A 13685-nucleotide genomic window follows, 5' to 3' on the forward strand; every position below is an offset into this window, starting at 1 on the left:
TTCCTATCATTTGGCCGAACTCCCAGCCTTGTGGCCACATTGCTCTCTAATTAAGGGCATCCCATCACCTGTCCCTTCCTACCACCTTCCTTCAAACTGCATCCATAAGCCACCCATGCTACTACCCCCAAACTCATGGCTTGAGCTATAGAGCTACACATCTTGTGTATGGTTCCACTCCTTTGAAAACCATTCAACCCAAAGCATGATTTACATAACACCAGAAGTGCTCCTGGCAGGACACACTGCATTGCACTGTATCCACTGGGTTGCTACATTCTTTGTGTGATATTTCTCAAATAGATTGCATTGTGGCCCTTCTGACTTTTAATTCCCAGGACTGACAGTGGATGTTACAGCCTCCTCTTTTCATAAGCACTGTTACAACTTCCCTTCTCCGGACTCTCACCTTTCATCATGCGCCTTTCACCTGATCATCCTAAACCTTTCACCATTTCTGAACATGCCCTGCCCCTTCAAGATGATTGGCCTTTTCACATGGCTATTCTTTATAGAATGCCCTTCACTGTTTTTCAGCTAGCAATTCTCCCATCCTCTGTACTCCAGCTCAATGTTATGTAAGAAGCTTTTCCTGTTCTATTCTTCAAGTTTTTCATTTCTTGCCCCCCACCATGCTTGATACATATCTCTCTTTCTCTAGATTTTGAGCTGTTAGAAAACAAGAACTGCTTCTTATTCATCTTTTGCCCCTAGCACCAACCTAATGCCTGGCTTGTGGTAAGCCTTGACAAATATTTACTGAATGAATGAATTCATTTTGCATTCAGCTTCAGGTCATCTTTATGTAAAATAATGGCCCATTAGGAGTCTCTTTGGAGCTCAGAGCTGGACATCAAGAAACTGTTTGGTGGGGCGCCGGGGTGGCTCAGTCGGTTAAGCGTCCAACTTCGGCTCAGATCATGATCTCACGGTTCATGGGTTCAAGCCCCATGTTGGGCTCTGTGCTGACAGCTCAGAGCCTGGAGCCTGCTTCAGATTCTGTGTCTCCATCTCTCTCTGCCCTGCTCTCTCTCTCTCTCTCTCTCTCTCTCTCTCTCTCAAAGAATAAACATTTAAAAAATTTTTTAAAAATTGTTTGGATTCTCCATTTGTGAATCATGATAGGCCCACTGAAACTGCTTATTTTATCAGGGACTCTCTTCCAACCTAAAATTTTCAGAATGCTACCAAGTGTGAAATCATATTGTTTGGCATATGTTGCCTTATCGGGCATGAGAATCAGTCAGACTTCTCAATGGGACAGTGTAGGGGATGGCCTAGCACCTTACCAACAACTGTTCTCATGTGTCCACCTGGGAGCAGTATACTTTATTTCCCCTTCCTCCTTAACACATCAGAGCATATCACAGATGCATATTCATCAATTGGTCAGGGCCACTAAGGGTGAAGATTACATCTGTTACCTGATGTTCACCTTGCCTTGCCTCTGGAACCAAGCACCTGCAGAGTGTTCAACAAACAGGTGCTACCTGGCTTAATTTCAACTCAACATGTGTTTAGGTTCCCTGCAGCTGCCTGGTTGTCTCATATGCCTGGCCCAGGGTAGCTAGATGGCATGGAAATGCACCTGCTGGTGATGGTCTGACACAGAAGTGCAGTGACATTGACCAGAAGACAGATGTTTACACATGAGTCTAAACTCGGTCACGACCTAGGAGACTAAATGGTGGTGATTAAGAGCATCTGAGCTCCGAGTCTGACTTTAATGCAATCTGTCTTATCTGACGTTGGAAATTACCTAATTTTTTCCTTAGTTTCTCCACTTGTAAAATAGAGACAATTACAGAACCTTCTTATAAGTTGTTGTGGGAATTTAATGAGATGATTTTAAAGTACTTAGAACCAGCTTAGCAAAATAGGGACTTAGTAAATGAAAGCTGACCTTTGGCCTTTTTGCACATATGGAGCTTCACTGGCACAGTGGCCCACTAGTCAGCATCCTAAACTGGCCTCTGAAATCAGATGTAAAGGGAAGAGCTGCCAACCCTCTCTCCTCACCCATTATGATCGCTGACATTATAGATCTCATTCTCTGTGCAACACCCAAACTTCACATGTTACTTCCTAATATTTCTGAATATTTGCTAAGCCCATGAATTCACTGCTTAAAACACTAATACTGAACTGGTCCCCACAGATCATCTCATCCAACCCACTTGTTTTACAGACTGCTAAGGAAACTGAGCCCTGAAGCAGGCATGAGCCATGCCTAGTGTCACACAGCTAAGAAGTGGCAGAGCTGGAACCAGAACCAGGTCTCCAGGCATGATGGCCCTCTTCTCTCCAATACACTTTGCTGTCTCTCCCAGAGTCCTGCTTTCAGAGGCTCAGCCATGTTTTCCCTTGGTCTTAGAGATCCTGAGGCCACCGTCTTCCTTTCTGAGCAGGCAGCACCTCCAAGTAACATGACAGGGGCCCACATACAGCTCTCTATGGGGACAGGACACAGACTGTGAAGCACATGTGCCAATACCCAGGGATCAGGGCCTCAGCAGTAATCACTGCCAGAGCTTCACTTACCCTTCCAAACTCAACAGACACACCTCTGTTTAGACTTTGGAGAGCACTGAGTTTTAAAGGCAACTGTGATGATCTTTCCACTGTCTTGCTCTGGTTCTCATTTTTCAGACAAAGAAACTGGGGCTCATGGAGGTTAGAGGGAACAAGCTCAAGCTCCTACAGCTTTCCAAGCTTCAATTTCAATCCAGGCCTCTTTAACGGTAGCGAAGTACTGAGGGTTAGACCTGTAAAATGGAAACTGGAGCACTTATAAAATATGGTTGCTATGGGGATCAGATGAGCTCATGAAGGTGAAACCACCAGTAGAACAACCATCCTTCCTGAGGGAAGGAACCATCTTATTCATCTTTGCGTCGCCCATGCCTGGCACACCGTGGGTAATAAATGTGCTTTAAAAAAAATAATAAACCCATGAATGCATAAATTAATAAATGAATGAATAAAAAATGAGGCACTTAGCAGAGGTGCCTGGAACACAAGAGGTATTCAGTAAGTGCTCCTTTTCCCCTCCCTTGCTCAGGAGGGTGGCAGCCAGACCCACGGTCTCTGCCTAACTCTTGGTAGGCCTTGATGGGGGTGTGTGGTGGGTAAGTGACTCTCAGGAGTACTGAGGCTATGGAGAAATGCATGTCTTCTCGGCCATAAGCAGAGACAGTGTTCTGAGCTCCAGGGAATGGCATGCTACCTTGGCCAGGGCTTTCCTCCACTGTAGGGTAAGGGCCACCCATCTTCCAAGCTGACCTTGGCCCAGTAGTTACCCAGACTCAGTGTTAGGCCTGGCTGCATGCACCAGTGGAAGGCAGTGGCAAATCCTTCCAGTGATGAAGATATGACCACCAGAGAAAGTACTCCACCCGGCCAAACTCAACTTCATTCCATTCTTTCATCCTGACTCTCTTTCTCTGTCTTCTTGGGGCTTCATATTTCCGTCCCCTGTGTCTGGCGACTGAGTAAATGAGTGTCTAGAAGCGTGCCTGGCATATAGAAGGTGCTTGATAAATGTTGGTGGAATGAGTAAATGAATAAATGAAAACAGGACTGAAGGAAGAGACAGGCTGACTGATGTCTGTCTATTTATTTGCACAGGGTCCTACAGGGCCAAGACCCCTCCCTCCCCACCCTCTCCCCTGTAAAAATAAACTCTATCTTTCTCTCTCCCTGTTCTATCTGCTTTTCTGCTTGGGCCAGGGAAGATAGTCATCCCCTAAGACTTGTGCCCCAAGACACAGGAACCAGCATCCCCTATACATACACACCACACATACTTCCCCTGAGCCCAGGGAAACCAGGATGCAGCAGGAGGGCTTGTAAAGGCCCTCAGGCTTCCACTAAGAGCTGAGTACAGTTGGTCTGTCAATGAGGGTTGGCAGGAGTATTGGGAGCAGCAGCATGAGGAACATGGGGTGGGGGACAGCCCCTGAGGGGGAGCTGAAAGGAGCTGAATCCACTCCCAAGTGGACACTGAGTGAGCCTCTGGGAGAAGCATGGGAGGCACACCACCCCAGACCCTGTGTGGTCAGAGTACAGCAGGCACAGCAGGTCCCAAGGCCACCAAGTCAAGTGATCTTAGGACCAGAAGAGGCAGACTCCTTCCTGCGGGAACTGGTGCCCCCCACCCAGGCCTCTTCCAGGCAGGGTGACATGGAAGGATGTCACAGTGAATGGTGGGGGCTCCGCTGGAGGCAGGGGTACCCCCAAAGCAGAGGCACAATGTGGTGTTTGAGGGAGGACCGGGACTCACGTCACCTGTGGTGAGGAGCTGGCATTTGACCTCTCTAAACCTGGAGCGAATATCCTTGCCCGGCGAGCTGCCCCAGGCCCTGGCAACAGCCAGCCAATTCTCCCCAGTCCCACGTCTACCACACCTCACACAGCTGCCCTGGGTTCATGGGAGAGCCGACAGGGCAGCCGAAGTGCCACAGGAAGTCACGGGAGTTGGAGAGAGTACCCAGCACGCGGAAGCGGGCAGGGCTGTGGGGGTCGGTCACCAGCCCCTCGTGAGAGCTCTCGGGTGTGCGGACTGAGCACCACACCTGCAGGCCAGGACAGACACGGGGACATATGGTGTCTAGTGCGGGCAGGGCCACAGACTTGGCTGCAGCCGAGCCATCCCGGGGACACAAACCACCACTACCCCCAGCCTCTCTGCTGAAGAGGTCTCCGGGCCACACCCAGCATCTCAGCTATAACCCCTTGCTATCAGCACCAAAGGAAGGAAGCACGCCCTCCCTCCCAAACTCCTTGAAGGCCTTTCAGAGGTGCCCTGGACAGTGGGTTGCCCAGATTGGATGCATCCGAGGGGAAGAAGCATGGCCCCCAGAGGCTGCCTGCCGGAGTGCAAAGTACCTTCAGGAGACCCTGAGCAAGGAGACTTGCTCTGCCATTTCCTTTATTCCTGGGTAGCCCTGGATGAGCCACTTTGTCCCCAAGCTTCAGCTGCCTCCTCCACAGCCACCTCACAGGAACATGGCAGGGATCAATCCTGCTCCCTACCCGCCGCCCCTCAAGCAGGACAGCCTCGCCCTTTGAGATCTGCAAAAGCCTGAAGAGTTCTCCTTCCTCAGGCCTCTCTGCATGCTTTCACAAGCCCCAGCTGAGAAGCTCTGGGCACCAGGCCTTCCCAGACCACCTTCCATACCCCAACTTCAGCCCTATTTCCCAGTCCCTTTCCTGCATGCCCCAGACTTCTAATGACATGCCCAGGAGGGAGCGGGAGAGGGGCAGGCCCCAGGCCTCCTAGGAGGGCAATACCTGGGCAAATCCCACAAAGAAGAGCTGGTGATTGGTGAGCCCCACAGCCGGCAACTGCTGCTCTTCCCCGTGCTTTCTCAGCCACGCTTTGTAAGCCTGGGGTCAGGCACAGGACGGGCAAGGCCATCAGGGTAGCCCACCACCTCCACCCGCTGCCCATGTCCCCCAGGGCAGGTGAGCCTCGGCCACCAGAGGCCCACCAGGCCACTCACGTTATAGGCAGCCTTAAGTCCCCCGTTGTCAGCGATGTTCTCCCCCAGCGTCTGGCGGCCGTTGAGCCTCTCCCCATTGACCTGGTACTGGCTGTACTGCTCCTCCATGCAGGCCGTGTGATTCCGGAAGGCTGCCAGTGACTCATTCTGCCACCAGGGCCGCAGGTTCCCTTCCTTGTCATATTCGCGCCCTGAGAAGAACTAACCTTTGCACCACACCAAGACCAGAGCAGCCTTCCACCAGCCCTAGTCCACAGACTCCAGGGTCCGTGTGGCCTGCTCCCAATATCCCAAGGCCTCGCAAGAACCACCAGGAATTCTAGGCTGGAGGGGGCAACTCTGTGGGCCTCTACCTTGGTCATCAAAGGCATGTGTCAACTCATGGCCCATCACCACGCCGATGCCACCAAAGTTCAGGGCCCTGGTAGGTGAGGAATGCTGCATGAGGACATGGTAGGGGAACTTCTGGATCCCACCTCCAGCCCTGCGCTCAGCTCATCCGCAGTCCCAAGCCCCAGGACCCAGCCCCTCCTGCCTCAGACACACTTGGGGTGGTTCCGGGTGTAGAAGGGGGCCTGCAGGATGCCAGCGGGGAAGACGATCTCATTCTTGGTTGGAAGGTAGTAGGCATTCACCGTCTGGGGCGTCATGCTCCACCTGGGAGAGCAAAAGGGAGAGGCTGAGGTTCCTGACTCTCCTGATGCCCCTCCCAGCCCAGCAGCCTTGACCTATCTCCTGCAAAGACCTTGCGCCTCTGGTTGAAATGTCTTGCCACCCCCTTCCCCAGCCCTGGAAATCTCCCCTACCTCTCCTGCTGCCCCAAGCGTCTACAGCCCCCCCCATTCTCACTGGTCCCGGCTGGGAGGCTTGCGGAGCTGGTCAGCCATCACCTTAGCAGAGAAATTGTACAAATTCAACATGTTCTGGAAAAAGGAATCTTCAGAGACTTCATACTGTGGGAGTGGTGAGAAGCAGAAAGCAAGCAAGACAACATGTTGGAGAAGATAATAGTCCCAGTTTGGCTACTAATTAGCACCTCTCTAAGCCTCTGTTTCCTCAACTGCAAAGTAAGAGCAAAATATTTAAGAAATAAGAATCACCAATATTTACATACTACCTCCTTCTATTCTCACAACAACGCCATGAGGTAGGTACTACTAGGATCCCCATTTTACAAATGAAGACACTGAGGCCCAGAGAAGTTACATAACTTGTTCAAGGTTACCCAGTTAGGTAGAAGTAGAAACAGGATTTGTGAACACTGCATTCCACCCATCCCTGGCCTGTGGCCTGGCACAGAGCCAGCATTTGAACAATGTCAGTTGCCCATACTTGCCTCTGAAAGGAACCAAAAACCACCTCCTTCCCTCCCAGTGTTTGAGCCCCAATTACTGAGCCAAGAATAGAGCCCCCACCCCCGCTCCCCTAGATGAAATTCAGCACTGGTGAGCAGAAGTACTCACCCCATCATAAACATCATCCAGCTCTTTGGGCTCCAGGATGAAGTCCGGGAAACCAATCATATCATAGATGGCATCTGCCTGAAGAGACTAGGTTAGGGTTTCCCTCCCCAGTCTCCCTCCAAAAAACTGTGTCCTCCATCCCCACCTGAAGATGGCGCCCCAACCCTTGCTACGGCTCACTTTCTCCTTGGCTGCCCGGCGGGTTTTCTCATCCATCCAAACCAGCTGCCCCAGGGCCTCCTCGAAGGCACTCCGGATCTCGCTGATCATCCCCTCAGCCTGCGAGGGAGCAGGCACAAGTCGGCTTCCACTCACACTGATGCGTTCTTTCTCCCTGTCCACCCTAGTGTCCCATCCCTGTCCTTCCAGGGGAGTGCCCAGACTCGAAATAACGCTGAGCATCTTGGGAAGATGAAAAGGAAACACTGTTTGTGAAGGTGCTGAGATGGTGGGTGGTTCTTTTTCTCATTGATCAAGAATTTTAACTGACAATAAGTTAACTGAAGAAATATAACTTAATACAGTACATTGATTTTTATCTGAAAATGAAAGGAAGGCATTAAGAGCAGAAAATTTGGGAAATTAGGGGCATCCAGGTGGCTCAGTTGGTTAAGTGGCCAACTCTTGATCTTGGCTCAGGTCATGATCTCATGGTTCGTGGGATCGAGCCCTGCATCTGGCTCTGTGCTGACAGCATGGAGCCCACTTGGGATTCTCTCTCTCCCTCTCTCACTACCCCTCCCTACATGTGTGTATGTTCTCTAAATAAAGAAAGAAAACTTAAAAAAGAAAAAGAAAAAAGAAAATTTGGGAAATTGAGAAAAGTTGAAGAAGAATATAGACCACTTATAACCCCATCACTCAGAGATAAGCCCTCTTAACGTTTTGATTATATACTTTGAGTGTCTTTCCCTGCCCAGGTATACATATATAACACAGAATTATATTGTGTAACATACATATATTTTGTAAGCTACTTCTTTTCACTTAACACTATATCATGAGCTTTAAGGCTGCCTCACAACCCACTCTAACCACAATCTTTCTTCCAGTCCCCTATGATTAGACATTTAAGTTGTTTTCATTTTCACCTATTATAAACCACCCTGCAATAAACAGTCTTGTAGATAATACTTTAAGCACATTCATTATCATCTCCTAATAAATAATAAGTATTATTTTTCTAACTGGAGAGGCAACATAAACTCACTGCAGAACATTTGGAAAATACAGAGAACTTTAAAGGACAAAAAGAACCCCTCAATCCCACCACCAAAATACTGTCCGTTTATTGATGAATTTCCTTTCAGTTTTTCACCCCCTCTATGTACACACATGAATGAACAGTGAATTTTGACTAAAACAAGAAGTATTATTGGAAGGACCTTGAAGACTCACAATTTCCTTGCTTTGCCGGTCAAACGTGGCCTTCACAAAGAGGGAGCCCAAAGCGAAGCCAAGTGCGTCATCCGTGTTGGAGATACAGGTCTGCCACCTTGGCGTGCAGGACTGTAAGGGACAAAGAGCCAGGCCTCCCAGAGATGGCTATGCTCTCCGTCTGGGCTGCTCTCCTCTCTGTCTCTGGGGCCAGCCCTCTCAGCTCTGAACAATGAAAGCCTGGGTTTGGGGAGCTGCCGTCTCTCCCTCAGACTCCGAGGAAAATAAAGGGCAGAATGGAAAAATGTGCCAACCCCAGCAGCAAAACTGCAGGAGGAACATGTGTGCTGCCTACTCCGTGCTCAGTACTCTCCTCCTCTTAAGTTTCTAAGAGGCCCACTGGGGTCCAGAAGTTTCTTTGCTCATATCACAGCCTTATATCCAGTCAGTCCCTCATGCAAGAAACCTGCAAAAGTCACCAGACTCCTCCATCCCCCACCCCTACATTCAATCCATCACCAAGGCTACTACTTCTACTTCTTAGTCATCTCCCCTGTCCACCCCATTGCCACTTCCCTGCCCTACAACACTCTCACCTCCGGTCCAAGATTGCAGTCACTTCCTAACTAAGACACTCTGATTTCATTCTCATCCCTCTCCCCCTCCCCTGACACTCCCCTCCATCTTCCATTTAGCTTCCAGAAAGACTACCCGATACACAAATCTAACTGGGTTATTCTTCTGCTTAAAATCATCCCATGGTTCCCCGTTACTGAAAGAATGGAGGCCTGACTTTTTTTTTTTTTTTTTTTTTTTTTTTAGGCCTGACTTCTTAATGGAGCATTCAGGTCCCTTCAGGGACTGCCCCAGGCCCACCTCACCCCCTTCAGCCTCTCAGCTGCCCCGTTTGCAAGCTCATACCAGAGCACATGCAAACCCACAATGCTCCTGGCCTCTAGGAATTTACACACGCTGTTCTTTCTGACTAGAGTGCCCTTTTCCCTTGCTCCTTTGGTGAACTACCTCAAACGTCACGTCTTCATAAAAGTCTTTTCTGATGCTGCCTCCTCCCCCAGGTAGAATGTGCTATCCCTTCCTCTGTTCTATAGCACAAAGGTCTTTCACACAATGTGAGCACTTACCACCCCAAAATACCATGTTTGGTTACATGTCCATTTTCCCCACTTAATGGGGTATCTTGAAACTAAGAACTGCATTTATTCATCTTCTTAACCATCAGCATCAAAGCTGAATGCCTCTACGTACCATGTACCGGGTAGGTGCTTCACTTACATTAACTCAGTCCTCAAGACAACCCTACAAGGTACTCATGCTTCACACACCAGGAAATGGAGAGTCAGAGAGGCTGGGTGACATGCCCAAGGTCCCATAGGCTAAAAAACGGAGGAGTTGGGATTGACACCCAAGTCATCTTGATTCCTACTCCTGTGCTCCATACTATACCATGAGGCAAATGGTGCCTGACAGTCAGCTAGGCTGGACTGGAAGGTGGGGACAGAGTCAGAAAGCCCACCTTCTTGGTGCCATAGAGGGTCTCCAGCAGCTTCTCTTGTGCAGACTCAAAGCGGTGGTCCAGGCTCGAGGTTGTCTTCTGCACCAGGTTCCAAATCAGGTAATTGTTCAGGACACTGGCATCCAGACCAGACATAAGGGAAGGGCAGGTGGGGTACCATTTTCACCCCCAATCTGCTCCATGAATGTGCAGGCAACAGAAGTCCTGAGAGGCATATGCAGGAGCTGTCCCAGAATCTCTCTCTCTCCCCTGGGACCACACACCTGCCTGCAGAAGTCAGTTTGGAGAAGGTATGGGAATAAAGAGCACAAATGGGCCCCCTGAAGCCTCACCCTATGGGAATAGCCTGCAGACATTCTCTTTTGATGTTTGGAAGGTCCAGGACCTTGTCAAATGCTGCTCTGTGTCTGGCTGTGACAGTCTCCCATGCCCAGTCCCTGCCTGGACCTGCATGGAGCTCTGAGTCCCACCTCCCACACTCTGGGCTCCCCCCAACCTTGGCTCTGTGTGGTTGATGAGCTCTGACACCTGCTGCAAATAATCCTTCCCATACACCACCACGGGCTCAGAGTCACTCAGGTCCAGCGGTGACAGCAAGAAAGATAGAAACTCCAGCCAGTCCATGGAGGGTGCCAGGGCCTACAAGCAAAAAAAAAAAAAAAAAAAAAAAAAAAAGTCTAAAGCCTCCTTGCCTACACTCCTGGCTTCCAGCAGACCCCTGCCCCACTGATATACTGGAGCCTGGGAGCCCTTCTCACTACCATGGCAACATCTATTAGCTGCTTGGTAGCCCCTTCCTATAATAAACCCTTTTCCAGGCCTGAGCACTCCTCAGTCTGGGAGCCCAATCAGTTATTATACAAGAAAAAGCACTCTATGTAATACTCAGCGGGGGCATAGATATTCAAATATTTTCATAACCATTGATAAAATACCACCCAGAGTCCCTACATAACTGGTCTCTCCTTCCAGAACCCTCCCCTCCCCCATCCAAAATCTCCATAATCCAACTAAAGTGTTGATTCCTGGCAACTAAAGGAGATGCTTCCAAATTTCTTCTGATTGTTTTGTGGACATCTTGTACACATTGTTATAGATTTTTAATATAATCCCTCTATGCATCCCCAGGCAACATGAAGGAGGACCAAGAGATGGCCTAGTGAGAGGTGGCCTAAAATGGACACCACTTTTCTTTCCAGGATAGTAACAGTGCAGCTGGGAAGCTCGCAAAAGCGAGCAAATGAGGAACCGATTGGCTGCCTCAGAAAGATGACAGGAAGGGAAGCTGGGAGGTCTGCCCCAGGGCCTGGCCCCTCCCAGCTGTCTCTGTTCCTCCCAGGCCCCACCTGCAGCTCCGCAATGCTCATCTTATGATAGATCTTCTCCTCATCCCGCCGCTGGTCCTGGGGTACTGTGATGTTGGCCAGTTGAATCTCCAGCTCCAGCACCTGTCGCATCTGCTCCCGTGTAGAGGCTGGCCGTCCACCCAGCAGCATCCCCAGCTCCTCCATGTAGTCCAGGTAGGCAGTAAGCACCTGTCAAGGCCCTGAGTCATCCTCAGAGCCCAGCAACAGGCCCTGCGCAAGGCTGAGAGGGCCTGTTCTGGCCCCCACCTCTGTTCACCATCTCTTCTGCGGATTCTCCTCACAGAAGCTTTCTTGGACGATCCTGTTTTATTTCTGTCATACTGCTTACCAGTACCTGCTAGGATCTTGTTTATTTATTTGCACGCTTGTTGATCAGTTATTTCCCAAATGAGAAGGTTAGTTCAGGAGAGCACTGTTCCAGGTTACGGCAACTTAGCCACCCTTCTACCCCTAGGGCCTAGAATGGGGCCTACCACTGAACAAGTGCCCTGTAAATATTCATCCAGTAGATAGACATGCTTCCCACACTGCTCTGCCTTCTCATTTCCTAAAGCCCTTCTATTTTTCCAGCACATCAGTGACCACATGTCTTCACTTAACAACAGAGCGGACCCCATGGGGAATTTAGTCACAGTAGCTTTAATGGCCTTCCATCTCCCATCCAGCCAGGCCTCAACCTTGCTGCTTTCTCAGCTCCCCTCTAGTCTCTAAGGGGGAGAAAAGAGCAGAAAAGAAATACATATGACCACATGTAAACACATGTATCAGACTCTGCTAGGGTTCTGTAAGTGATGTGTCCTTTTTCCCTCTCACTGCAGCTCCATATAGTGGGTATTAGTTCCATTTTCCAGATGGGGAAACAAGCTTGGGAAGGTTACATGACTTGACTCATATCACAAACTAGCAGATGGCAGAATCCAAATGTGGCTCGGGCCTGACGGTTCCAGGGCCGGTGCCCCAGCACTACCCAGGCCCAGGAGGCACTTGGGTTGCTTCAGCCCCTGCTGGCACTTGAGCTGAACGAGGTAGGGACTATTTTCTCTCTTCTCCACTGTAGTCTCAGGCTCTAGCCCAGCATTTGGCACATAGTAGGTGTTCAATAAATATTTGTTGAATGAAAGGATGAGAACCTGCAAACAGACCCTCAGCACCACTCAGCACCAACTCCCTGTGGCCCTCCTCCCAGGGGCCACTCCTCACTCTGGCCCTGAAGCCCCACCCTGAGCTCCCTTAATCACCAAAGGCCGTCTCCTCTTCCACTCTATTGAAAAGTTTTAAAATCCATTAAATATCCATTTAATATCCATTCCCTGCACCTCAAAATGTCTTTCTCCCACCTCTCCTCTCCCTTGCTGCTGGTGTCAGAGGAAGAGATTTGAGGACCAGTCATCCCAGGTCCTGAGGGGAATGGTTGACTCAACCAGTCACCCTGACTATGCCCTGCCCCCACCCACCTCACTTACCCCTTTCTCACCCTACCTTTAGCTGAAGATTTACCCTGAGACTTTCCTGAACCCTGATTTACTCCTAAGTTTTTATCCTATGTGAACCTTTTATGCTACAGCTTCCACTAGATGCTGGCACAGACTTCCTACTCGAGACAATCCAGCAACACACTGAGAGCCAAAGTGAAGCTTTCTCCTGCCAGTTCCTGGTTGTTGTGGTTCTCTCCTGAATTCTCAAAATTCTCTCCTCTCCTGACTCAGGTGATGTCAAACCACATATCTGTTCATGCCACTCCCAGTGTGGTATTTTAAAAATGTATATTAAATTATTTTGAGGGAGAGAGAGAGAGAGAGAGAGAGAGAGAGAGAACATGAGCAAGGGAGAGGCAGAGAGAGAGGGAGAGAGGGAATTCCAAGCAGGCTCCATGCTGCAGCACAAAGCCCAACATGGGGTTTAATCCCACGAACCGTGAGATCATGACCTGAGCCGAAACCAAGAGTCTGACACCCAACTGACTGAGCTACCCAGATGCCCTGCCAGTCTCAGTTTTGATGAGTTTCCTTTTCTATTCCTTTTGGAATAAGTGCTAAATCTTACCCGCAGGGGTCATGCACAATATGAATCTACATACCTGTCCAGAAGGCCTTGGCCCACTCCCCTCCTACCCCTCTCTGGTCCATCAATAGGTTATACGCCTCCCCACCTCACAGCCTTTGCATAAGCTTTTCCCTTGGCCTAAACCCTCTCCTTTCACTGCAGCCTGCTGTTACCCTAGGACTAGGCTCGTTCCCTGTGACGCTCAGTCTCAGAACACTGCGCTTCTCCTCTGTGACAGTCCCAGCAACTTCACACAGGAGAACTGTGCACTGAGCCACTTCCTGTCTCCTCCCCCACCTAGAGGCCAAAGGCAATGTCTTGTTGACCACATGCCAGGAGGAGGGTCTGCCTGAGGAATGCTCAGTGTTTGAAAACCAATGAAGGGACAAATGACTCT

The 13685-nt window shown here is 49.8% G+C and overlaps 1 protein-coding gene across 3 annotated transcripts in view; it reads right to left on the reverse strand.

Moving 5' to 3' along the window:
- Positions 1–3642: 3642 nt before the first annotated feature.
- Positions 3643–13685, reverse strand: part of LOC101086921 (endothelin-converting enzyme 2) — a 31832-nt gene continuing 21789 nt past the window's right edge. For all 3 annotated transcript variants that reach the window (XM_003991853.5, XM_023260335.2, XM_023260334.2), the window contains 12 exons: positions 11225–11413; positions 10375–10517; positions 9879–9993; positions 8366–8476; positions 7148–7246; positions 6968–7045; positions 6354–6457; positions 6051–6161; positions 5858–5925; positions 5505–5695; positions 5293–5388; positions 3643–4574 (listed from right to left, as the gene is read on the reverse strand). In XM_003991853.5, the coding sequence (XP_003991902.1) occupies positions 4398–4574; positions 5293–5388; positions 5505–5695; positions 5858–5925; positions 6051–6161; positions 6354–6457; positions 6968–7045; positions 7148–7246; positions 8366–8476; positions 9879–9993; positions 10375–10517; positions 11225–11413 (1482 nt within the window). In that variant the 3' untranslated portion in view covers positions 3643–4397. The remainder of the gene's footprint in view (positions 4575–5292; positions 5389–5504; positions 5696–5857; positions 5926–6050; positions 6162–6353; positions 6458–6967; positions 7046–7147; positions 7247–8365; positions 8477–9878; positions 9994–10374; positions 10518–11224; positions 11414–13685) is intronic.

This window comes from Felis catus, chromosome C2, assembly GCF_018350175.1.
Source record: "Felis catus isolate Fca126 chromosome C2, F.catus_Fca126_mat1.0, whole genome shotgun sequence".
NCBI classification, from domain to species: Eukaryota; Metazoa; Chordata; class Mammalia; order Carnivora; family Felidae; genus Felis; species Felis catus.